The 27,288-nt window shown below is 46.1% G+C and overlaps 1 protein-coding gene across 13 annotated transcripts in view; it reads left to right on the top strand.

Moving 5' to 3' along the window:
- PLXNA1 (plexin A1) overlaps positions 1–27,035 on the top strand; it is a 423,385-nt gene extending 396,350 nt beyond the window's left edge. For 6 of the 13 annotated variants that reach the window (XM_053299219.1, XM_053299220.1, XM_053299222.1 and 3 more), the window contains exons 28-32: positions 1,310–1,500; positions 6,725–6,894; positions 8,505–8,717; positions 11,658–11,808; positions 25,606–27,035. In XM_053299219.1, coding sequence (XP_053155194.1) covers positions 1,310–1,500; positions 6,725–6,894; positions 8,505–8,717; positions 11,658–11,808; positions 25,606–25,701 — 821 coding nt within the window. In that variant the 3' untranslated portion in view covers positions 25,702–27,035. The remainder of the gene's footprint in view (positions 1–1,309; positions 1,501–6,724; positions 6,895–8,504; positions 8,718–11,657; positions 11,809–25,605) is intronic. The other 7 variants (XM_053299230.1, XM_053299232.1, XM_053299228.1 and 4 more) reach the window with 4 other exon arrangements.
- Positions 27,036–27,288: the final 253 nt, after the last annotated feature.

Below are 27,288 nucleotides of genomic sequence, written 5' to 3'. Positions count from 1 at the left end.
GTACTGTCCATTTCAAGTCCCATCTTAAGAGCAACCGTAGGCCATATCAGACCTTTGATCCATCTGACCCAGTGAGGACTGACTGTCAGCAGCTCTCCAAGGTCTCAGGCTGAACTCTTTTCAAATCATTTTCATTGGAAATGCCAGAGACTGAGTTTGGGACCTTCTCATACAAAACATATTGGTGTGGTTCACATGACCCCCAGCTCTGTTGCAGTCTCGGGATCAGTTGGGCCCTCCATGTTTCCTGTTGACATTAGAAAAATCAAGCACACAGACACAGTCATGCAGCTTTATAGTCTGGCCCTCCTACTACCCCCATAGGAGCACAGGGAGCTGCTTTATATGGAGTCAGGACATTAGTCCATCTGGCTCAGTAGTGTCTGCACTGACTATTAGCAGCTCTAAGGTTTCAGGCAGGGCTTTCCTAGCTCTATCTGGAGATGCCAGGGATTGCAAAGCAGATGCTCTACCACTAAGCTATGCCTCCTTCCTCTGTCTGGTACCTTGCTTTGATTCTGGTTAGTTACATCTTCAAAATGTGCATTTCTTCACTGAAATGCACACTTTTTTCAGATGTAACTAACCAGAATTAAAGCAAGGTACCAGACAGAATCATCACTGAGGTCATTTTCAGATAAGACAATCTTGCAAGGATAAGGTTCCTTGCTAGTTGATGGAGATACCTTGTGTATGACAGAACTGTAGGCATCTTGAAATTAGTACTTTGCTGGGAGGAATGAAGCATGAAGCTACAACATTTAAAGATGTATTGAAGAAGCATTTTAATGTATTGTTTTGTAGAATATTTTTAGAAATGTGATCTGAATTAAAATGTTTTTCAGTGTGCACTATCTCGTTCTATTCCCTTTGCCTTCAATGTGGTACAGGGTTGCCAAGTTTCACAGGCAGTAGAGATGTCTAGCTTGCGGAAGGAACTATTTAGAATGGGAAGATACTTCATATACTTACCAGTGGCATGATATTGTCATTGGTAAAGGCAGTGTAAGGCTTGTGATGCTTGTAAGGCCTCCACAGTTGGACAGGCCTTAGATCAGAACAGCTATCACTTACTGTCCATCAAGACTGTAAATCCCCTGACAACAAAAGTTGTTTCATTGTTATATAAAGCCACCCAGTTTGTGAGATGCTCTTGACAGATTCTTGACAGAGCAGCCCAGCACACCGTTTACTCTAAATAGTTTGAGAAGCCATGCTGTAAGCGAAGTGAGGTAGGGGGAGGGCAAGTAAGGCTGTGAGTCAGCAAAGGAGGGAGAGGCAATTCCCATTGAATGTGGTTTCCTCACAGAGAGTATGCTCCGGACAGCCAGCAGCCCTGACAGTCTCCGTTCCCGGACCCCCATGATCACTCCTGACCTCGAGAGTGGCACCAAGCTATGGCATCTGGTGAAGAATCATGATCACATGGATCAACGAGAAGGTGATCGGGGCAGCAAGATGGTCTCAGAAATCTACCTGACCCGCCTGCTAGCCACCAAGGTAAATCAGAAAGAAGGCAGACTTTCAAGATACACTCTTAGGTGTGGCTGGAGTATAGATTGACAGGTCACACCAAATTCAAGGGGCTTTTATAATACCATGTTGTCAGCCTTCTGGCCTGTCCACAGAGTATACAGAGATAACCTATTGCCTGACATGAATATTCTATAGCCCTGATTCAGCGAACAGCAATGCAAGGTTTGAAGCTTCCATGGAAGTAACTGTATTACACAATAGTCCAGCTGCTAGAGCCATAGGGTTCCAGTGGCAATTGGAACCCGGGCTCCATCAGTGAGCCTCATCCTTGCCCTACTGCCTACATCATCAGCCCCGTATGTGTGTATATATTTGAAACATTTGTATCCAACTGTTCTTCTGTGGGGTCTTCAAGATGGTTCACAAATCATCATCACCATTATCCACCCCATAACAAATTGTTCTCTGGGCAGCTTACAGTAGAGGATTAATACATACAGTAAAAACGTTTAACAGATTAAATCTCAACAGACAAAAAAGGGGGTAAAAACAAAATACAATACAAAGCAGCATTAAAAACTCATAAATCAGATAAAATTGAAAAGTCAAATTTTAAAACTCAAATTTAAAAGGCTTGGGTGAACAAAAAGGTCTTTACCTGGTGTCTAAAAGAACAAAGTGATGAAGCCAGGTGAACCTCACTGGGGAGGTTATTCCATAAACGGGGTGCAACTCCCGGAAAGGCCCTCTCCCTGGGAGCCACCTGCCTCAACTTTTTTGGCAGGGGCACCTGGAGAAAGGCCTCCAAAGAAGATCTTAAGATACAGGTAGGGACATATGGGCAAGGCGCTCTCTCAGGTAACCCGGTCCCAAGCCATTTAGGCTTTAAAGGTTAAAACCAGCACTTTGAATTGGGTCCGGAAATGGACTGGGAGCAAGTGCAGCTGACAAACTACTGGCGTAATATGTCCAGTCCTATTTTGTACCAGCTGCAGTGTTCCGACCATTTTCAAAGGCAGCCCCACATACAGTGCATTGCAGTAATCTAAGTGAGAGGTTACCAGAGCATGAGTAACTGTGGCCAAGCTATCTCTGTCCAGGTAAGGTCACATTTGGCGTATCAGCCAAAGGTGCTCTGGGCCACAGAGGCTAGTGCCTCTAGTGACAGTTCTGGATCAATGAGCACACCCAGACTACGAAATTGGTCCTTTGGGGAAGTGCAACCCCATCTAGAACAGGCTGGACATCATTCACCCGGGCAGAGGAACCACTGACCAACAGTACTTCTCTCTTTTCTGGATTGAGTCTCAGCTTATTCACCCTCATCCAGTCCATTACTACATCCAAGCACTGATTCAGGACAGTCACCGCTTCACCTGTGTCTGATGAAAAAGAGAGATACAACTGAGTGTCATCTGCATATTGATGATACCTCAAGCCAAATCTCCTGATGACCTCTCCCAGCAGTTTCAAGTAGATGTTAAACAGCATAGGGGAAAGAATGGAACCTTGCAGAACCCCATAGCATAACTGCCAAGGGGTTGAGTAGTAGTCCCCCAGCACTACCTTTTGGGAACGGGCCTCGAGGTTGAAGTGGAACCACCTCCAAGCAGTGCCTCCCACACCCAACTCGGCCAGCCTATCCAAAACGATGCCATGGTCAATGGTATCGAAAGCCACTGAGAGATCCAAGAGAGTTACCAAGGTTGCGCACTCTCTCTCTCTCTCTCTCTCTCTCTCTCTCTCTCTCTCTCTCTCTCTCTCCATAAGTAATCCCACAGGCCGACCAAAGCAGTTTTTGTTCCAAAGCTGGGCCTGATTGAAAAGGATCTAGATAGTCTGTTTCCTCCAAGAGTGTCTGGAGCTGGTCATCCACAACACGCTCAAGCACCTTGCCTAGGAAGGGAATATTGGCCACAGGCCTATAGTTGTTTACATCCTCTGGGTCCAGACTGGGTTTCTTTAGGAGTGGTAGAATAATAGCTTCCTTCAATAATGCTGGGACCACTCCTTCTCTCAATTAGGTGTTTAGAACCTGCTGGACCTAGTAAAAAGCCCCTCCTTCTGGATTTAATAAGCCATGAAGGGCAAGGGTTGAGCATGCATGTGGTTGGCCAAACTTGACTAAACATGATCCCAGGCCCTCGTTCCTCTTACGATATGATGAGTGGCTCAGCATCTTTCCTTTAATCACTTCACCTATTAACTAAGCATTTCTGGTCCCAGTTACATCCGGCCAAGAAAACAGCTGCAAAGACTAGTTTTGCATCCTGGCTGTTGACGAAGCAAAACTGAATCCCAGCCTCCGGTTGTAGCAATCACTGATTTCCCTTGTGCTCATTGTTCATACGCTTGATAGACGCCCTCATTTTACCAGTACTCTGCATCAGCAAAAGCCGAGGCTAGGGAGCTTTAAAAGTCCAATGGTTTAGGACACAAATACTGAACTACTCACACTGTGTAATTGCTGCAGGAGTTCCTGATGTGAATCAAATAGTCAATAATAGAAGATTTGTACAGAAGCAAACAAAAATAATAATGTCAAATTCTGAGAGCTGAAAAATCCCACCTTAATGGTGGGGTGTGGCATGCAAGTAGCACAGCTGAATCTCTCTTCTGCTTTATACCCACACCAAATCATAAATTGTAGTAATCTGCTAAAGCTATTAATTCCCTCACTGCTAGTTGGCTGCCGTGCTGCTACCATTTAACTCCATGCAATTTTAGCACAAACCTGAGGCATTCAGATGTACTCTAACTCATACGTTTAATGCATTTCATACTTCAGTAGATATATCCTACATGGGATGTCAGAAGACAGCAGCACCATGTGTTTTATCTTTCCTAGTAAAAACTCACACCCTTCAGCAAGCCAAGCATGAAATTCATCTGAAGATAGGATGATCTTCTGGGATACACACACACACACTGAACTAGAAAACTTAAAAGATCAGGATTATCCTTTTGCCCATTTCCCCTACTTGTAAAATGGTGTTAATATTGCACCGTCACACAAGATTAAGGTGAAGATTTGTGTATGACTGACATGTTATGTGAATTTCCTACATGGTTAGATACCAGGGTAGCTTATTTTTGTCTATGTTTTTGTTGGATACTTTTGTGGTCCAGGCCTGATTTGTATACTAAATATGCTCATTAGCTAGCATACAAAATTAGGCCTGTCTCATCCATGTCACCAAGTGACCAGTTCTTTTATATAGTGACTATGTAGGATATGGGCGCAAGGAAGAAAGGAGATCAAACAAATCCTAAATGATTCAATGGGCTTTATTGAGTATAAAAGAATAACAACATCAATCTTACTGAGCAGAAAGCAGAACATTCTATCAGTATTACTAACAATATTTCAACCCTAGCCAGCACCAGTATTCACCCAGTGTTCCTAACTAACATATGTGTGTGTATTAAATCTTCCTAGAGCCTAATAGAATTTAGATATAGACAGAAAAGGGGTGGGGGTAAGGAAGGTTGAGGACTGGCATGGGTTGGGGAGATCAGGAATTAATAGAGGGAAGTGGGGGGAAGGAGAAGGAGGGGAAAGGATGGAGGGATCCAAGGCTTGTGGGGTGGCATATTACCAGGGTCAGAGGCTTGGGAACGGTGGATCTTTCAGCTGAAGGAGCGAGGCTGTGGCTGGGGACAGGAGCCTTTAGAGTGATCATCAAGCATGCAGTTTGCTCAGAGCAAGGCTGAGAGTCAGAGCACCATGGTTGGGGACGTTTTGACTTCTCACTGCGCAGCAGAAGTCACAGAGTTCCTGTCCATGGACAGAGTTCCTGCTTGTTGCCCCACGGCTTAGCAGCAAACTCTAGGATGCCTCTTGAGCAAGTATGCTTATTAGGCAAGATTGCTAGGGAGTATCATGGTTGGGGAGTCTTGATTTCTCACTTCACAGCAGAAGTCACAAACAGTCCCTTCTCCCGTGGAAAGAGTTCCCGCCTCTAGCCCCGCAGCTTGGGCAGCAAACCCTTGGATTGCTCATGAGCAGATCTTGCTTGTAGGCACAAGATTGCGTGTAGGCAAAAGACTGCCTGTAGGCAAGAGACTGCTAGCTCTCTGTCCAGTAAGCCTCATTCTTTATAGTTGTATCTTCCTTTGATCCCCATAGGGTCTATTTGAAAAATCCTCACCCTTCTTGGGTCCCCAGAAAGGTGACAATGCTGTTACCTTCTGGATAATGTCTTTTAATTAGTCAGGATATTAGCCCAGTCCAGGGAGATCTTAATCTCATCTTCTGTTACTGCTATCTTGAGGAGAGGACATTGCCCAAAGCAAATCTGCATCTCTGAGCTGCAAATGGGCATCTTCTCTTGTCCCAGATTTGCCAGCCTGATCCCCTGAGGTGTTAAGGTGTTAGTAAAGAATTAAAGTCTATAGGTGTTTTCTTTGTGTGCATTTACCTATGTTGAATTTCTATAGAGAGCAATTGAGTATAGCAGAGTAATCATTGACAAGGATTTACATGGACTTCTTGCAACAGGAAAGGGGAGATCAGCCTCTGGCCTCTTCCACAGCCATTATCTGATAGTGAGTTAGATTTTAACATTTGGATTGTTCTGGCCTGGCTTTTGTGCTTCTTTGAGTACCCATTTCACAATACAATGCTGGATCGCCTCTTCCTTCACAGAACAGTTCATGAGGTCTGGGTGTCAGTTCACCCTGAGTTCAGGCATTTAATTGAACTCTTATAAAATGGAATCAGACACAGGCCTGGGTTCCATATAATTCTGGGTTGATGGCTCTGGGTCTAATGTTGGGGGGTGGGCGTCCCCAATGGGGGGATGTCCCCAACAATACCAAGTTAGCTTTTTAAAAATTTAGATATTCCAGTGGCAGAATGATTGCACTCTGTGACAGCATGCCACTATTGATCCTATATTAGGGTTGTTTTTTGCTGGTATCCTGAGTCGCAGGTTATACCAGGTTATACACTCCAATTCCTTGTGTTTTCTGTATACATTCCCTATCTGTGATGCTTTAATCTTGCTAATAGGCATAGGTCCAAGAGTAGGGGGCATCTTACCTGTAAAATCCAGTGAAGGCCTGTTTGGCTCTTTTGCTTCCCACTGGTGAGTCTTCTTTGCCTGGTTTCAGAGGATGACTTTTCTGCTTATATCATCAGTGAGCTCTTTAACTTCTGAGCAGATGATTCTTGCATTTCATTGCTGCTGTTCTGCTCTGACACATGATGCCACGTGAGCAAAGATTTTTCCTTCTTTGTTTCTAGGGGACCCTACAGAAGTTTGTCGATGATTTATTTGAGACCATCTTCAGCACAGCCCACCGAGGAAGTGCCTTGCCTCTGGCCATCAAGTATATGTTTGACTTCCTAGACGAACAAGCAGATAAGCACCAGATCAATGACTATGATGTCAGGCACACTTGGAAGAGTAACTGGTAAGTGGAGAACATGAGTTGGTAGCAGAAAAATCATGGTGAAGAGTGAGGTGAAGCAAGCATTTCTTCTCACTATTACTGGAGTCAAGATAATATATTCCCATCCCTGGCATTTGTTAAATGGCAGCGGAATTATGTCTGTATAGTTTAGTAACTGTCAGTAATTAGCAGGGCAGAAAAAGAAACATGTTAAAATGGTGATATGAGAGCATGGAAACACTTGGAACCAATTTATCATTCTGCTTTCTATATTAAAGGAAGAAGTGGTACTGAGAGGGGAAAGAATGGGGGACAGGGAAGAATCCTGATGATGGCTGGATTCCAGTTCCACAAATGATGGCTGGATTCCAGTTCTCCCAGAGAGGGAGGCTTCTGCTTCCTAATGCCCACACTTATTGCAGGGCAATAATTTAGTGTGCAATTTGAGGGAATCATTCCTTGAAATTAAAGGATGTATATGTGCCCTGCATCTATCTTATAGGAATTCTGGGGAGCCAAGCATTTGGTGTTGGAGACAAATGTAGTGAGGACCAAGGCCTAGCTCTTTCTGAGATGGTCAACCTGTCTTTGAGCTGTACCACTTCAGGCTTCGTGGAACTTGCATGCTCCTCTATGCACATAGAAAACTCATTGCCAAGAGGAGGGCCCCCACGTAGCCTCCTCCCTGACATGCTAGTTTTCAATTTGCAGGGATCTGCTAGTAAGAGTTAGGCCCAAGAAATGTGAGGAACTGGGGAAAGGGGTGTCTCTACCACTCTTTGCGTTGGGATGGGGATCTGAAAGGTGGTCATAGTGACACATGCCAGACTCCGCTGCCAGTCTGTGAAGACAATACTGAGCTAGATAGACCAATGGTCTGACTCAGTATATGGCAGCTTCCTGTGTTCCTATGTTTCCTATGTTCCTATGAGTTAAAAACAGGTTGAACTTTCTCAGCACTCCTTGTACTCAGCTGCCCAGAATTTCAGTAGAAGGAAAGTGCTGGGACTCCACAATGGGTAACAGAATCACGCTAGGGTATAACAGAGAATGAATGACCACTGGCAATTTCCTGCTTGCCTGTGTTGCATGGATTTTGAAGAGGGACAGGTTGGTGCTGTGCCTGTTGCTTTAGTTAAGAGAGAGACAAATTCTGGCTTGGAATGGGTCAAGAAGTTTGTGCCTTCTCTAGCAACTGTCCCAGCTCCATAATAAGGCTGTTTGCACATTCTTAGAACCATGAGCTCTAAGAGAGGTGGGGAGGGGGGGTGAGAGAGGGGGGCGTGCACAAACTGAGGTGCTCCTAGGCACTGCTGGGTGGGTGGAGAGCAGCAAGCGGCACCTTTAAAAGGGAGTGCAGCAGGTCCTTACCTGCTCTCCGCCACTCCATGCAGCTTCCTGCTGCAGTGTCACTCCCCCCAATGGCCCATGCACAGTGGTGATGCAGTGGCGGCACATGCACAGACCCCATTTGCATGGCCAGCAAATTATGACTATCTTTGGAGACATGGAGAGGGTATGCGCCTTGTGGCATTTGGGGGGATTCTAACTAGCTAAAGGTTATTTTCAAGGCACTGTTTGTAGTTACTATGTTTTCCCAACCTGACTATTCCCTGTCTTTTCTTCTGCAGTCTACCTCTGCGTTTTTGGGTGAATGTGATTAAGAACCCCCAGTTTGTCTTTGACATTCACAAGAACAGTATTACTGATGCCTGCCTATCAGTGGTGGCTCAGACATTCATGGACTCCTGCTCAACTTCTGAGCACAAGCTAGGGAAAGATTCTCCCTCCAACAAACTACTGTACGCCAAGGACATCCCCAACTACAAGAGCTGGGTAGAAAGGTGAGTGGCTTCAGCAATGGGAAAGCAGAGCTCCAAGATGCAACTCTGAGGAGTGTGGCTTTTATAGTATATTCTCTAAATGGCTAGAGAGCTTTATAATGATAGTCACCCTTCTATGAAGTGCTTTCCAGAACTGAAGAAGTCTCGCTAGCCAGATCCCTTCTTCTTTAAAGCAAGGGCAGTTGCTCTCTTCCAATGGCTACTATGCAGAATATATGTTGCGAATAGAATCAGGGAGGCTGCCATTTATAATGAAAATCGTGCCAGTTTGATTTGCAGGGAGAGTGACAGGGCAAAATTTCTTGCCAAAGAAACTTGTAACCTGAATTAGACCGAAAATGTGAAAACAGTGACAGCATACAGTGACAGATGGGTAAGACGAAGGCAGATTTTCCTTTTCAGAAATTTTACCAAGGGGATTTTCTCTCTCTTAGGGAGAATGATTCTGATTCATTTTCCTTGAAGCATGTTTCTCTTGCTAACTCTTTTTGAGCACTTAAAAAAACCCCACCAAAATAACAAAATTGTTTGCATGCTGGAAAGACTGTCACTGTCTAGAGGTGATCTCCCTGTAAAAGATCTCCCTGTTCCTGCCATTGACACCATGCAGAACCAGAGGGATTTTCCATTCTACCTGACAAAGAGGGAGAATTTGATAGAAAAGCACACTGTGAAAAAGGGGCAATGGACTGTTCTTCCCCACGGGCTGTTTGCAACTGAGCTATGATGAGTTATTTGGGGGACTCATAGGTTCCTGTGGAAAATGTGTAAGAAATAGTTGAATAGGTTTGTCTAGAGAATTTCCCTCCTCTTGTTTGCCAGAAGTGTTGCATAGACATTACACACCCCGCACCCCCGCAAAAAAAAAAAAAAAAAAACCCAAAGAAGAAAAAATACGATAGAATTCTAATTTACCCAGACATGCTGACTCTTAAGAGCATGTTTGGATTGTCAGGGTTTGGGAGCAGTTTGTTTATAAGTTTCCAGGGGGACAGAAGAGTATGCCATCTTGCTCTTTCTGCCATCATCATGAAGAAGATTTCAATCCAAGAAAGATCAGCACACGAAGCATCCTAGTAGGATGCATCCAGCCTGAGCAGCTGCAGAGAAGGATGTCTCAGTGCCCACCATAGTTGACAATCCTCGGCTTGAAGCTGTGCTATGCTTTCTTCCTTTGAGAAGATGAGATGGAATTCATGTCACTGGCATCTGCAGACACCTACTTCCTCTTTATTTCAAGTGCATCTGTGGCCTCGGGTGGGAATTGTCCTGTGTAAGCATATTAACATTATTCCTCAGTTTATGACCACAGGAGGAGGGGGGTTAGTTGTACCTCCCAGAGGCACTGTGTTGCCATCTGCTCCCACACAGATGCCTGACTCAGCGTTGTTCCATTTCAATATGATCTGAGATATTATAATGATAGCAACGCAACAATTATTGCTGTGCCTCAGCTTTAATTCAGATCCTGTTAACCATGCATCTTTTTGGTAGTGATAGGTAGATGACATTGCATTCAAGCTTATTTCTGTGAATGGCCATACTCGTGTGGTGGACTCACAGACAGAACCTTTTGGCTAATATTGTGCAGAGCATCCCCTTTCTCTTCCACACCTGCATAATCAAAGTGTTAGAAGTTGAGGCACAGCCATTGCTTGTTCTCTTTTTCACTCCAGGCTGATTTTTCCATTGCCAACCCAAATGCCAGTCTTAGTAACCACTTTGTGAGACAGTGCTTTACATATTGCAGCCCATTGTGTCTGCTGTTCTAACCTTTAATGCTGTTTGCCTCGTTAGCTCTCTGTCTCACTGACTGATGGTTGTACTTTTTATTGGCATTCATTCCCCTCAAGATCTCTCCTAGATGGATTTTGCCATCATGGCCTCCCAAATACGGATCTTCAAAAATATGAAACTGTGGATACTTGCTTTTTAGGCGCTCATCTCCTGTAGTGTTTAGTGTAGGTGGTTGTAAAATACTTAATAAATACTTAATAGTGTTGTTCCTATTATCATGGAAGAAATTGGCCTCTGCTTAGCTTTCCTAAGTGGATCCCATAAAATCCACTGTGCTGCAAGCCTATAAGAAACTTCCACCCAAACCCCCCACAAAAGCATACAATAAGCAAATGTCTTCCAGAAACCTTTTCCCTTTACTGTTCAGCTGAGTCCTGCTCCATAGAGCCTTCTCCATAGAACATACCCTAAACAGAGACTTGAAATAGCACGGCAAGTGCTTACTTTGGCTTCAGCTGTACTGCAGGAACTCTACTGAAAATATTCCTCACCACAGTCGAAATACATTTTGCTTCAGCATTCAGTAGAATATTAGTAAAGTTGTCTATATTTAACTTAGTAGGTTAGATCAAGGCCTTTTAATTATGTGATGGCGGTGATACCAAGTCTCTGTTCCAGCCACATCAGCCCCACAGACATCAGCTGTCTTAGACCCAAAGCATCCTGCACCCCAAGCCTGACTGAGCCTGTTGACTCAATGTTGATTCTCTGGCTTGCTCTGGTAATTACAGAGTCTGATAGTTCCTCTGATCTCTCCAGATATTCAGTTCTCATGGTCCTAAACATTTCTGTTTGAATTACAAAGTCTGCTGACCACCATGAATCTGCCAGCAGTAACCTTCCATGTCCAGTCTTTTCAGGGTTTGGAACTAATAAGCAAGTGGTGGAGCACATAATATTCTGGTTGCGGTTGCCAGTGTGTGATTTTGTTAGGAAATCAGGAGGGTCATTTGGGAGAGACGTAGGGGTTTGATCTGCTTTACATGGTACCCAGTTGCTTCAGTGTAACAAGCTGGTTTGTTACATGAAATCTAGAGGCCTTTTGGTTCCATCTTCTTTAAGTCCCCAGATTTGTCCTCCGAAAAAGCCTCTCAGTTCTCCTTTCAAACACTCTCTTTTCAACTCCCCTGCTCTCTGCTGTAGATATTATGCAGATATTGCTAAAATGCCAGCAATCAGCGACCAAGATATGAGCGCCTACCTGGCAGAGCAGTCACGGTTACACCTGAGCCAGTTCAACAGCATGAGTGCACTGCACGAGATCTACTCCTACATCACCAAGTACAAGGATGAGGTAAGGGGCAGCAGGGCTTCTGGATACAGCTTTCATGCAAGTATTTACCCCAAATCTCTCTCTTGCTTCCTCTAGCCAAGATATACATATATATCTAAAATCCAGGATATGCAGGAAAGGGGGAAAAATATTGATGGGTAGGGATGGAGGTTGTGGATTTGTTGCTGAAGAGGTGGCTCCTGAGGCAGTTCTGCACCGTATGTTATGTCTGGACCTCACCTACTGGTACAATAAAGACCAAACATGACCACCTGTATGTGGGGGGCAGCAGGGGGGACAAGCCTTTGCTCCTTTTCTGGGCTGTGTATGAGCACCTAAAAAAAACACGCAGGAAGACATGGCCTTTCTTGTGATCCCTGCCATTTGAGTAGACAACATTAGACATTAACAATCTGAACACATTCCATAGCACTCCAAAGGTTGGAAAGGATGTTTATGAAGTGAGAGGAAGAATCATAGAGTGTGTGCTTGGAATACAGCACAACACTTGCAAGCTGGAGTCAGTGGCAGACATCCCGACTAATGAAGCATGGGCACTCCTGCCATCCTAGCGGTGTGGTCTCCATGCTTTCTGAAAGTGGTCCCCATGGAGTGCGGCTGCTCTTGTGCAAGAGCACAAATACTTTCTGGAGCTTGCTGCAAGCCAGAAGCACTCTGTTAGACCGAAAGCTGGTCACTGGGGATCAAGCGATGGGCCTTGGTTCTAACAGAGTGCTTCCAGAGCACCAGTGGGCTCTGACAAGTATTTTTTCATCTGCAGGTCAACCAATGTCTGCCAGGCTTATTATTTTGGGGCCCAGCTGAGGGGGAAAATATCTGGCTTGAGCAGGAGCACTTGCAGGGGGATGAGCAGGCAAAACCAGTCATTGCCCTCCTGCCTGCCTATTCTCTTCTGTAGCCTCCCCCCTCCCCCCCTCTCTCTATCTCTATCTAATTTGTAGACCACCTCAAACCTCCATCTCTGGGCGGTTTACAATGTCAAACAGATAAAAAAATGAAGACCTTAAAACAATTTAAGGTTCAGAATCACAAGAGGAACAGAAGGCGAGAACCATATTTAGTCCCATCTTAGGACCCTTCTGTTTCCTGCCCTAGATTCAGCAACCTTTTCTATATTTATGCACATATATTTATGCCGGTGCTTCTTAAAGAGAAGCACCGGCCTCTCTCTCTCTCTCTCTCTCTCTCTCTCTCTCTCTCTCTCTCTCTCTCTCTCACCCCCACCCTCTTTCTCCTATTTAATTTTATTTTCCAAGTAAGAAATAACAATAAAACAAAATAGAAAACATCACAACCATATCAGGAAATATATAATAGGTAAATAAAATAGGGAAATAAATCACAAAGGGAGAAATATATCCTTCAGTAAACAAATCAGAAAAAAGAAAAGCAACAAAATAAAATCCCTGAAAATGCCCCTCCCTTTTGAGATCAGATTACGCACAGAGTCCACTGAGAAGGCAGCATCTCAGCACATCACCCCTCACTTGAATGCCTTCAGTCACTGCTACACTGGATAATTCCAATGGGCCTAGGCCCCAGTGTCCTCATTTGCAGTCCCAGGGGGTATCTTCTGTCACCGCAGAGTCACTTCAGTAGGCCTCATAAGTTTTAAGCGTGGTTAAAAACCCATCTGTTGTAATTTGTACCAACTCCATAAAGTACTTTCCAAACACTTTTTCTCCTCAGTCCTTTTATTAAAGCAATAAAATGTATAACTCTAATAAAAAATATATGTAATAGGAGTTTATTGTCCCACATGGAATTTATTGTCCCACTAAAGCACAATGAAAGCTGGGGGGCGGGGGGGGAGGGGCAATGGCCTGAATAAGGCAATAAAAACCTGTTCACAAAAGTTTGCCAAACCATCCTGCATTGTTGTCTGGGCAAAGATACAAGTAGGTTTCTTGGAGAGCTGGTGGGGGAAGCTTCCATCAGTGGCCCAGCACTGTATTCTCATGGACCGAAGGAGGGAGGGAAGGGGCAGGTAGTGCACACAGCAGTGGATCAAATAAATCCCGTGTAAGAGACGAATTATAGATTAATTCATGGTCTCATAGATGGGGGCGGGTGTCTTTTGAAAAGTGGGCTGATACTCAGCCATGGATGCACGTTGCCTTAGACCAAATTGCTGCGATTTAGCCGGAAGCCATCACTTGTAGCAGGAATAAAGACTAATATCAGTTAACCTGCCTGTCATATAGGAAAGTTGTGAAGGTTTAGTTAAGCACTCGGCACACCAGAAATTAACAAAACATTTTTTCCTGAGAGATAGACAACTGGATTCAGTGTTTCTTATTGGCAGAAATAAGGCAGGTGGTGTTGTCATTTTCTCCCATGCACAAGCTCCACAAATGGGCTTGGTCTGCTCTGCATCCGACTGTGGCAGCCTGCACATTGCAAGCCATTCATTTTCCATCATCAGGAACCAAGTTTTGTTAGAGAGACGTAGGCCAAAGATCCATCTCAGCTGGAGCAGAGTTCCCTCCAAGATGGGATGCTTGCTATGATGCTGACTGCACTCCAGGCTCCTGCTGCTGTGCCCTCCACCTCAGCCCCCTCCCTCTTTCCATTCTGTAGCCTGGATTCAGGCTCTCCAGTGGCTCAGTCTGCACTGCTATCAGCAGGGAAATGAATAACCCTCAGGTCTGTGTGCCATGTATTTTTACTTCATGGGAATAAGCCACATGTCAATCAATTGTTGACAGTACGTGTTAACAAGAGTAAATTAATACACACTGATTCCCCCACAAAAGGTACAGATAGTGTAGGCTCTCCTAAATGTTCTGCATCCTAGTATTGTTCTTTGAAACCTTGTATCGATTTCTGAAAAAGCTGGAAATGTTATGATCCCTATGGACATAAGAAGAGCCCTGCTGGATCAGGCCTAAGGTCCATTCAGTCCAGTATCCTACCTCACACAGTGGCCCATCAGATGCCTCTGAGAAGACCTCAGGCAATGGGCATGCCCTCTCTCTTGCTGTTTCTCCCCTCCAATTGGTATTTAGAAGCATCTTGCCTCTTGAGACTGGAAATAGCTTATAGCCACCAGACTAGTAGCCAAGACCTGTCTATGAATTTGTCACGTAACCTAAGAACCTGTAGGCAAGAGGGAAGTGCCTGCAGACTTGGGGTAACCTGCAGATACATTGGTTTCACAAAAATCAGAAGGGAAAAAATCTAAGGGGACACCCCCTAAAACTGCCTCCACGTAACTCAATGGAATGGAATGTTCGTGAACTCAAAGGGCAGTTGACAGACAACCAGATAGGCAGAGCTAATGGAACTCATGGCGAGGAGGAGAGGAAGGAAGGCTTGAACAAAAAGAGTAGGAAGCTTATCAGCTTGAAGAAAATTCCCACTCCGTCAAGACAGTCACAACCCCTTCTGAGGGAGAAAGGTGCCTAAAACATTCACCATGCTTAAGCACAAGCTCAGGTAACACATGCACACCAGGGATATACTGCAACATTTTATTGTGGGTCCATTCTTGTCATTGTGTATTAATGTTACTCCCATATCGGAATGGCATACTGGAGTTCTCCTGTGTTCTAAAAACATAAAGTAGGAAAAACAAACTTTTTTCCTGTTGTAAAAGCACAAAGTTGGAAAACAAGTTAACTCTCCACTACCTTTTTGTTGATTCTGTTACTTTTGAACAAGTTATACCCTCCAAGCACTATATTTTAATCATTAGTCTCATAATTCAGTGATACCTAGCAGATTGTATTTGCCTTTCTGAGATACGATTTCAGGTGCCTCCTGTTTATTTACTCTGTGCATTGTTGTATAGAAATCTGAGACCATGAGTACTGCTGGCTTCTGGCTTCCTTGCTGTAGTGTCTTGCCGAGTGCCCCACCCCCTTGCACTTGGGTTTCTTACATTGTGCTTTTGTTCCCCCATTGGGTTCAGTTTAAAGCCCTCCTGATGAGGTTTGTGGGGCTCCTGCCAAACACAGTCTTCCCATTCCTCGTGAAATACACTTCATTTAGTTCCAGGAGGCCTTCATGTAGGCAGTGGAGGCCATGATCCACAAATACAAATCTTTTTCCCTAGCCCAAGGAGCTTGTGGACTGAGCATGCTCCAAGACAGGACCAATAAGAGAACTGAAAAAGTGGCTAACCTAGAGCGTGGGAGGCGACCCAGCCCCAGTTCCAGTCCTGTCTTCGCTCCAAGTGCAGGTTGGTTCTGTTGCTCCTGCAACTTTTCGCTCTTTGAGCTTGTTGGCTAGCTTTTTTCACTCTCTCTCTTTTCACCTTTCAGCATTGTGTGAGGGTGGAAAGAAGTCGTGTTTTCTCTTTCTAATTTTGATCCAAATTCACCCTTTTTGGGTTGTATTCGGCTGTTTGGGCTTTCTTCCTTTTAACTTTCTTTTTTACTGGCGTTTTGACCATGGAGCACGCTCATGCAGGCATGCCCTTAGAGGCTTCCCTATTGGAAGGGCCCCTCTCTGACTATTGGGGCTGACCAATCCCCGCAGTCTCTTTGGTTATCGGGGAGATGAATCCCCCTGTCGTCGTCCCCCCACCCAAATGCTGTGCCCAATCTCAGCCAGCTGTTCCTGCCTCTGGCAGCAAGCTGCCCAAAAAAGACCACAAAAGAGCGCAGAAGAAGGAGAAGCACTTGAAGGAGTCTGAGAGCAGAGCCGCTCCATCCACCAAAACGTGCTCAGCGCCTACTTCTGTGGTCCACTTGAGCGAGCGGCTGCTCATTCAAGCAGTCTGCGAGGCACCCAAGCTTTGCACCTCCCAGACATGCGGGCAAAGGACACTGAGCTGCCACTGGACCAGGGCACTCGGCTCCTCCCTCTGCCTTCAGTCCCTCCTCTTGGCTTGCTGGAGGAGGTGATCATCTTACAAACCACACCGCTCAGCCCTCCTCCTCCCCAGCCTCTGGTCCGGGAGATGGAGCTGGATGTCGCAGAGCCCCTGCCCACTTTTCCGGCCAGGGTGCTCCTGCTGACCTTGCCACCTCTTCAGCCTTCAGGATTGGCCATTCCTCCACCGGAACACCCTGCTTCTCCGCAGCCGGCCATTCCTGCTCCTGTGCAGCCCAGGCAGCCGAGTTCACCACTAGGACCTTCCAGGCCTCCTGTGTGCCTAATGGATGTGAGTAATGCGCCAATCCCTGGTGCTCCCCCTCCCCTTCCTCCTGACATTGCTAATTGGCTGGGTGATTTTTTTCTCTAGGCAGCTAGCTGAATTATTTAAGACCAATATGCCAACTAGGGCTCCGCGGGTGCCCAGGGCTAATCGTCCTCATTCTAGGTCCTCTTCTCCAGACTCCAGTCCCACCAGGCATCCTATTCCCACTTACGAAAGGGGCTTATTTCAACCCCACCCCAGGATGCCCAGGAGGAGGAAGAGACCCAGGAAGAGACCCTTCCGTCTCTTCTTCCTAAGAAGCGCCTTCTCCTGAGCACCCTTTTCCTCAGCAGCTGCCCTCTATTTTATTTTATTTATTTATGTATTTAACATATTTTTGTACCGCCCAAAACTTACGTCTCTGGGCAGTTTACAACAAGATAAAAACGGCATTAAAACATTAATTAAAAACAAAAACTAGAAATGTAAAACACAATTTAAAAATTTTCTTTAAATTTCTTTCTTTCTTTTCTGATGCTATATCCCACCTAGCCCCACCTCCCAATCCATAGGGGACTGCTGTTGGCCCGGCCTTACCTGCCATCCCATCCATAGCCCTCCCTCCTTCTAGGGTGGTCCCCACTGATGCTCACCCACAGTCAGAAGGCCACCTCAACTCTGCCTCAGACCATGAGGAAGGATTGAGCAGAAATAATGATGAGGCTGTGTCCCTCTCAGATAAGGAGGAAGGACAACTCTCTGATGAGAACACCGCTCACCCACTGCTGTTTTCATATTGCCTCTTCTCTTCCTCAGATTTTGAAGTTATGTTGTCTAAGGCTAGGTGTGCTATAAATGAGGTCTCTCCTATCAACACGGAGCAGACCACACCTTTTCTTGCTCATAATGTTTCCCCTTCCTCCTCTGTTTCAGTTGCTACTGTTTCCTTTCCTCCTTTATTCAAGGATGTCATGCTAGCAAAATGAGCATCTCCTGCCTTGTCCAAGGCCCCTAGGAAGCACTACAACCTATCACCTGAGGTAACCTCCCTCTTGGCGGTACCTATGGTGGACCCCCCGGTGGTGCAATTCGTTTCCACCTCTATGGAAGTTAAGGAAGGGAATGAACAACTCATCTTCAGAGGATCGCAAGGCCGATATGCTTCTCCGTAAAAACCATGCAGCTTCCGCCACAGTCATCAAAGCAGCCCCCACTAATTCCATTTTTGCCAGGGCGTCCATGCTTTGAGTTAAGGAATTGGCTGCCATGGTCCCTCACAAACTCACTAGAGTGTGCCAGGGGTTAAACAAGTTGGCCAAAGCCACAGCCTTGATGGCAGGCTCTAGCTTGGATTGTATTCAGCAGGCCGCTCGAGCTATGGCCTCTGGGGTTGCGGTCCATTGTTCCCTTTCGTTAAAGCATTGGAATGTGGATTCCCAGTCTAGGCTTAACCTTTCGGCTACCCCCTTTACAGGCGCCCAGCTTTTTGGACACGGACCCGATCCTTGTTGAAACCAAGGATAAGAAAAAAGCCTTACCTTCCAACCGTAGAGATTTTTGGCGGCCTTTTCAAGCCAATACTCAGTTTTTTCGGCTGTTCAGAGGTTCCCAAAGACATACACTTTCGCCTCACCCAGAGACAACCAAGGTTTCTCATATCGACCTACCTGGCGCAACCAGTGGCAACAGCATGGAGGTGGACCGGCTAGAGAACGTGCTTCCCGATTCTTCCCTCCAGCATCCTCCCTCTCCACTAGAAAGCAATGACTACCCCCCTGTAGGTACAAGGCTCCTCGCCTTCTACCCACAGTGGGAAGCCATGACTCAGGACTGTTGGGTCCTGTCCACTGTTTCCCACGGCTACACCTTGGACTTCCAGGCTCAACCTCCGGACCAGGTCATCATCTCTCCCAGATCCATTCGGCCAGACAAACACTGGCGAATGTGTCTCTCCATTCAACACCTCCTTCAGATCAATGCCATTGAACCTGTGCCATTGACCTACTTATGGCACGGCATCTATTCGCTTTTATTTCTCGTTCCAAAAAAGGATGGATCTTGGAGAGCGGTTCTGGACCTATGGTCACTCAGTCAATTAATCCGCAAGCAGAAGTTCCGCATAGAATCTCTCCGCTCAGTCAAGGAAGCAATCCTACCCCAAGACTTCCTTGCCTCTATCGACCTATCCAAGGCCTATCTTCACGTACCCATCCTTCCTGCTCATCGTCAATTCCTCAGGTTCTGCTACAATGGCCGCCACTATCAATACAGAACCCTTCCCTTCAGTCTGTCTTCGGCCTTGAGGGTATTCACCAAAATCATGGTGGCACTGGTCGCTAACCTCCAGAGGAGCGGGATCCACATATGCCCATACCTGGATGATCTGCTTATCTGAGCATCTTCGTTTTCTCTAGCCCAGAAATCGGTGCAGCACACCCTATCAGTCCTGACCTTTCAGAAGTCAAGGGATTTTTCGTGAATCGCCAAAAGAGTCACCTGGTTCCATCACAGACTATTCAGCATCTGGGGGTGATCTTCAACATTCAGCACCCGTCTGTTGCTCTGCCACCAGAACGTCAGCGGAAGTTGGACACCCTCATCCGTCCTCTTCTATAAGCAACATCAGAGGACTTGATGGTGCTGGCCCAGCTGCTCGGGTCGATGATCTCCTGCCTTGAGTGCACTCCCTGGACACGCTGGCACTACCGGCCTCTTCAGTGGCTCCTTCTCCATTTTCAGGAGAACATTATGGCATGTGTTCACAGGGAGGTCTGCCTACCATTGAAGGTCCGCCAGTCTCTCCAGTGGTGGTTGTCGCCCACCATGTTGAAAAGTCTCCCCCTCACAACTCGAGATCAGGTGCTAATAAACAAAGACACCAGCTTATCAGGCTGGGGGGCTCACTGCAATGGCCAATATGCAAAAGGCATCTGGACGTCTCAGGAAACAATGCATGATATCAACTGGCTGGAGCTCTGGGCCATTCACTTGGCTCTTCTCCATTTCTTCCCAGTGATCCACTGGGCTGACGCCCTAGTCTGCATGGACAATGTGACCTCCAATTCGCATATCAACCACCAGGGGGGCACACAGTCTTGAGCCCTCATGGCAGAAACTGACAAAATCTTCCTACGAGCAGAACTGTATCTTACATCCATAGTGGCAGAACATATTCAGGGAATGGCTAATACCCAGGCCGACTGACTCAGCCACCATACTATAGTCACTTCATCAGGAAGTGACTATATGTCACTTACTATATGTCACTTATCACTATATAAGTGACTGAATGGTCACTTCATCAGGAAGCTTTTTGCCAAGTGGTGCATCGATTTGGTCAGCCAGGGGTGGACCTCTTTGCTTCCCCTCTCAATCATCTCCTCCCCAGGTTCTTTTCTCGCTTTCTCTCACTGCGTGTGGAAGCGACAAATGCTCTGACCTTGCCATGGCCACCGGGCCTCCTGTATGCCTTTCTCCCCACTGTAGTAATCAGCTGTCTCGTTCAAAAGATTCACACCGAAAGAGCAGAACTTATCCTAATAGCACCATTCTGGCCTCGGAGGCCATGGTTCTCCGATCTCCTTCAATTCTCAGTCGCCCAGCCATGGCACCTGCTCTCCCGGCGGGACCTTCTAGCTCAAGGCCCCCTCCTGCACCCAGAGCCACAGTGGCTCCAACTAGCCACCTGGAAATTGAGCACATGTATTAGCTCAGAAAGGCTATTCACCTTCAGTCCTGGCAACCATTCTGGCCTCTAGGAGACCTTCTATGAACTGCATTTACCAAACCTCGTGGGCAGCCTTTTCCAGGTAGGCGTGCAGGAAACATGCCATTCCCTTGTCTGCAGGTGTAACCAGGTCCTTTCCTTCCTCCAGTCAGGTCTCGACATGGGTCTCCAACCCAGCACCTTGAAGCGCCAGACATCAGCCCTTTCTTCAGTTTTGCACCTCCACTCTGGCTCTTCATTACAACTCCATCCCCATCTTCGGAAATTCCTTAGAGGAGCAACCAATTTGGCCCTTCCTCCTGTCCATAGATTCATTACCTGGAATCTTAAGAAAGTCCTCAATGCCCATACAAAAGTTCCCTTTGAGCCTCTGTCAGAGGTCAGTCTCCGTCATCTCTTGCTCAAGGTTCTCTTCTTGGCAGCCATAACTTCTGCTCGCAGAGTGTCGGAACTGGGAACCCTGTTGGCACGGAAGGAATTCTGTGTGTTCCAATCCGCTGCAGTCATTCTGAAGCTAGACCCTACCTTCCTTCCAAAGATCAATTCTACCTTTCACTGGTCACAAGACATTGTCCTTCCATCCTTCTGTTCCTCCCCAACCCATCCCAGAGAAAATTTGTAGCACTTGCTGGACATATGGCATGCCCTCCGCATCTACTTACAAAAAACCAGGCCGTTTAGGCATTCGGATTCTCCATTCGTATCCTTCCAGCAGGCTTCCCTGGGAACTAAAGTTGCCAAGGCCATAATCTCCTCATGGATAAAGGCCTGTATTGCCATAGCTTATGAGTTCCTCAATCTTCCTCCACCTTCAGGTATTACTGCACACTCGACCTGGAGTGCGGCCACCTCCGTTGCCTTCGTGGCTAGTGCACCCTTGCTTGAGATCTGTAGGGCAGGCACTTGGTCGTCTATCACACCTTCTATCAAACACTTTAAGATCTCTTCCTTTCATGATTCTCAGGTGGCCTTGGGCCGCACTGTCCTCCAATAAGTGATCTGACTTGCATCCTTCTGGTCCCACCCATTCTATTATTAGCTTGGGTATGACCCATACTACTTTGAAGATGACCTCCTTGGGCTGTGGAAAAAGAAACATTGGACTTACGGTAAAGGGTTCTTTTTCACAGCCGAGGAGGTCATCCGGCCCTCACTGGGATGCTCGTTTCCTTCCTTTTTACATTTGGTTTGTTTGGTTCAAGGTGGTGTGTTCTGTCTGGGTGGAGGCGACTTCTAGGGCGCTTTAGCTTTGTAGGCTGTTATGTACTTTTCTGTCTTCTCTATCTGTTCAATGCTGAACTAATCCTTTCCTTTCTATGGGAGCACGTCAGTCCTGGAACTTGGGCTGGGTTGCCTCCCACACTCTAGGTTAGCCACGCCTTCAGTTCTTTTATTGGCCTTGTCTTGGAGCATGCTCAGTCCACAACCCATACTACTTTGAGGATGACCTCCTCAGCTGTGAAAAAGAACCCTTCATGGTAAGTCCAATGTTTCTTTCTCAACACACCATTTTTGGAGTCAGCTGTTTACTTGCAGGATCCTGCATTCTCTTCCTGCACCTTGACCTTCCATAGCAAGGACTAATGAAAACATTGAAAGCACCACTTGTGCCCCCAACTCCTTCACTTTCCTACCCAGTGCCTCGGAGCCCTTATAGATGAGTTTTAGGTTTCTTCCAGCAGTATCATTTGTTCGCACATGGATCAGCAAAGAAAAAAAAACCCTAAGATCAAAATGGCCCTAGCAGTCTCCATAGTCAAAATTCTTCTGAGCAAGGTGCCAGCCAGCCATGGTAGACCAAAGGTAACCACAAGGATGGAACCAGAGGTGATGCCCCCAAAGAGTTGTTCCTAGAGACATTTTCCGAGCAAGGCCCTGCCCTGCGGCTGCTCCCTAAGCTCCAGGCCAGAGGTACACCTAGGTAAATTTGGAGCCTGGACCTAAAGGCTTTTGGAGGCTTGCCCTCACCCCCACACACAGTATTTTTAGCACATTTTTAACGCAACCATACTACCCGAGACAGACTAAAGAGGATTTGGGGGGCCCCAGGGGGTGTGGAGGCCCTGGCCTTCAGCCCAGAAGTCTAGGGGTAAGAGCGCCTCTGCTTCAGGCAACAATCTCTTTCATAGTACTACAGATCAGCAGGGCCTTAAAAGCAGAAATCAATAACAAGGCAAGCACTACATGCTTGGAAAGTGTGATCTTAATGAGCTGGATGCAGGCTGGGTTACCTTCCTGGTTAACCACTGCCTGGCATCTGTTGAATGTGCATCCAAAGCCCACTCTAAAAGCATTGCCTGTGTGTTCACAGCTCTCAGGAACTTCTTTTTATTATTTGTAATGGGATTAATAAATAACAGCTGTTCGCTTTGTTTGTTTTCATTCATTAAACACAATTACATGCAGCCCGATTGCACCCTCTTTGATGCAAAATGGGAGAGAATAATTTTTCCTGTTGTTCGGTGCTATAATATGCTGTCATTGGTGCTGAATGAAAATCATAATTAATTTTCATTTGGGTTTTTGCATCTTGGTAATCACGGCAGTCCCAGCTTCTTAAAGCAGGTGACAGACATGTGTATCCCTCTCTCTCTCTCTCTTTACACTCCCTGTCGTCTTCCTTTTTACTGTGTTGTTCCCAGAAGGGCAGCACGATAACAGAAGATCAAACAAAAACAAACCAGGTTGTAAATCTTTCAGCACTCAGACTTCAGTGATAGCCCATTTTTAAATCATGAGAGAGGGAGTTCTGGTGATTGCGGGTAGAACTCTTGCTTGCTAGCTCCAGTACCTTTCAGATTTTTACCCTTAAAAAAAACCAAAAACCTGCCAGACACATTTACTGGTTTTGTTTTGCGTTAAGAACGTTGGTGCCCCCTAGAGGCCTCTCTGTCTGGTGGCAGGGAGGGGTGCTTTAGCTAAAATCTTTGAATCCTGAAAACCAGGTATGGGTTATACACATGCAGAATTACAACAGGCCTGGTTTTGTGTGAAGGAGGCTGTGGAGTCTCCTTTCCTATCTGTCATGCTGTAGCTGTGTCACACGATCCCAAGCATCTTTATTCAAAAGTAAGGTCTGTTCAGTTCAGTAGAATCTACTCCCTCATAAGTGAGCTCAGGATTGGGGTCTTGAGATATGTTCCATCAGGTCACGAGTTGCACTGCATAATCCGTGGGCTCCTTTCCAACCCCAATGGTTTTATATGCATTTGCTAACTAGTTTGCAAAGAACCTTTCTATAAGCTGGACTGAGCTTTTAAGTGTTTCAGCATCTGCAAGGCCCTGAGCTGCAGCACTCTGTACCCTCCACAGCACGTCCTGCACATTCAGTACTGGAAATCTGTAGGGTGCTGCAGCTGCTCTTAATCAAAGGGAACTGATTTCCATATTAAGGAATTACCTGTAGGGCTAGTGATGGACCTTTCTTGCTCCTAATAGCCAGTCTATTAATTATACAGGAGTTTGTTTACAATTATGCAGCCAATGAAATGGTTAATCAAGTTGCCTTTGATGGATGCCTTGACATTTAATTGGAAAGAGAAATCCAACTTGCACTCACAACAAACTTGGGCACAGTAATGGGATTTCTGATAGGTTTCCATTTTAATCATCTGCTCTTTATCTGCTGGTGCAATTTAAATGAGGCGGGGCTTGGGATGAAAGACTCCTGGTGGAAGGCATGCTGCCGCCTCCCGCCACTTTCCCACCTGCTCAGTTTCTTCCTTGGGAGCCCCACTTGCCTTTCCTGCCAAACCGTTCTTCCCCTTTTGCCATCCAAAGCCACTGTCACAACATTCATGAACCTGCTTTAAGTCAGTTAACTAAATAATTAATGTAAATAATCTGAGAGACTGCTGGTTAAATAATGTAAAAAGAGTGGACTTCTCTAGTTTCCCAAAATTGAGTCCAAATTATGAGCTAGGGATTCTGACCTAAGAGATTCTGAAAACAGAATTAGAAGGGAGAATGTCTTCAGGATTGGTAGTTCCAGGATGGGAAAAAAAACCTGTTTTTATTCATGTCTCAAGTGTTCCCTCATTCTCTCCTTCTCTGTGAGGTCTTCAAAGACCCGGATCATGCTAAATATCTGAAGAGTACTCCTCCTGTCCTTTAAGCTGCCATTGAAACATAGGTTTGTTTAGAGAAACAGAATTTCAGTTGAGAGATGTCATTGCATGATGATGTTTCCATACTGTGAACACATCTGAATAGCAACCAGGTCTCACAAGGTCAGCACGAGCTGTAAGCAGAGCCGGGCTTCGGCGCAGGGTTTGGCGCCCAGGCACTGCCAGGATATGCATGGATCCCAGTGGTTCTCACAGGCAGCCAAGCCCTGTGGGTCCTCTACACTCCTAGAATAAGGCCTTCATTTGTGAGGCCACTTCCCTTCACAAAATTTCTTCAGACTTTGGGAAGATCTTTCCATAATTTTCCTAGGAAACTATCCTCCAGTTTGATAGATTTAATTTTCAGGACTAAGCCTGGGCTTGGCAGCTCGTAGTATTTCCAACCCCATCTTTTCCCTTGTAACATTAAGGTGTTCACTGGAGCACTTGAAGCAGAGAATCAGTGGGCAGGACAGGGGTGCTCAACTCATTCCCCACCCACAGAATCTCTCATCCAAATCCCCCCTCCCCGCCCCCCTGGTATAAATCATTTTTTACCTGCTGGGTTCTTAAACAGAACATCAGAAACAGATGTGAGCAGATTGATGGGGAAGTTCAGTGGGACCACATTTGCTGATAGAACTTCTCGTTTCAGTCTGAATTCCTACCATTTTAGTCCCTTCCTAGTCCCTTCCTGTTTGTGATGTTTTTTTCTCCGTTTAGTCTTTAACGAGGTGCTCTGTTGCCTCCGTGATGGCCTTTTGATGGGTCAGGGAGTTCTCTTTTCTTTCTAGACTGACATTGGTGGGGAGTGTTTCAAATTATAAAATAAAAATCTTCCTTACTAATGATATCTTCTCTGTTCTGACCCTTGGCAGATTCTAGCTGCTTTAGAGAAGGACGAACAAGCCCGAAGGCAACGGCTGCGAAGTAAGTTGGAGCAGGCAATTGACACAATGGCCCTAAGTAGCTGAAAAGGCCGAGACAGCACTGCAGACTTCCCTAGCAGTGGATACGAAGAAGAGAGAGAGGGCAAGCGAGCCGCGGCAGTAAGAAAGCAAGCAAGAATCTGTTGGGGCCTAGCACCAAACAATGCACAGAGTCCGCTGCGTCTCGGAACACGTTACATAAATGGACAGCAAAAACTTAAGCCACCATATCAAAAACAAATTGAGCCTATCTAGATTCCTTTTGAAAGGAGCGACGTAGCAAAGAACCTGAAGGACCCCAGGAGATGTGCAAGGAGGGGCCAGGGAAGAGGACTCCGGCTCAGCTGCCACTGCCCCCCCCCAACGAGGCCTGTCCCAGATCTGGCAATGGAAGGTTGGGGACAGCACTAACTTCTAGGACAACGTTTTTACATTATGGTTTTTCTGTAGCAGGCGGGTGGGTAGGCTTATAATTCCCCCCCCCCCCGCTGTACTTGCTCCCTTTCCTGCCTTGCCTGGACAACTCTCCTCTTTATTTTCTCTCCCTTTCTCTCTCCCTGGCCTTCTGCCTCTAGTGTTAACTGCTATATTTGCACAATTTCCACAAGCTAGATTTTTTTTAATTAAAAAAAAAAGATTAAAAGTATAGGGGTTGGGGGGAGGTTCTAAATTTTCCACAAAAATTTTGCAGAACATTTTTTTTTTTAAATGAAAACAAAAAGAAAGGACCGTCACTTGGTTAGGATAGAAATGGGATGAGTGGGACCAAAAAGAGTCCCTGTATCTATTGGTTCTTTCTACATTTTGCCCTGTGCCATGTTTTGTTTGAATGTTTAGCACAGGCCAAAAAGATGCTCTCATTTTGAATGCTGCTTAAGAGTGTGCCGGAGGTTTAGATACAGGCAAAAACATGGATGGGTGCTGGAGGTTTAGTCAAGCAGGCAAAAACATGGAAGGGTGGCTCTGTGTAGTAGCAAGCCCCAAAGGGAGAGATCTTTCACCTTTTCATTTTTGCAGGTCTGGTAAGTTGCTTTGTGGGACCTGGCATCTTTTTCAGAAAAGTCCCTGCTTTGCTTTTTTATAGATAAGACACGATGGTCTATTTGTAAATTGAACTAAGCAACCTACCAGAAGCTTTCCTTGTCCCACCACCATCATAGACCTTCTGCCGCCTTACCGCATATAGGGATGTGCATAAAACCGGTTCTCCCGGTTCGGTTCGGATCCGAACCGGGTCCGAACCGGACCAGGGTGGTTCGGTTTTGGTTTTGCCGAACCACCCCCCCGGTTCGGTTCGGATCCGAACCGAACCGGTTCGGATCTCAAAAAATAGCTGGTTTGAAAGGGGACCTTGTGTTCTACCTGCCACCCAAATTTCAAGTCGATTGGACCTTCCTCTGATTTTTGGCGATTTTTTAAAGTTTTAGTGACTTTGGGGCAGTTCGGGGGCATAGCATGGGATCTGGGCAAAAGGAGTGGGGTGGGGTGGTAGTGCCTAATGGGTGCAGGCTACCACCCCAATTTCAGGGGGATTGGGCAAAGGGCTGATTTTTGGTAAATTTCTGAAAATTTCATGTCTTTGGGGCAGATTGGGGCATATTGGGGCAGAAAGTGGGGGCTGGGGCAGAATAG

The sequence above is a fragment of the Hemicordylus capensis genome, chromosome 2, assembly GCF_027244095.1.
Source record: "Hemicordylus capensis ecotype Gifberg chromosome 2, rHemCap1.1.pri, whole genome shotgun sequence".
Taxonomy (NCBI): domain Eukaryota; kingdom Metazoa; phylum Chordata; class Lepidosauria; order Squamata; family Cordylidae; genus Hemicordylus; species Hemicordylus capensis.
The sequence above is the reverse complement of the archived record's forward strand: the minus strand, read 5'-3'. Positions and strand labels throughout refer to the sequence as shown.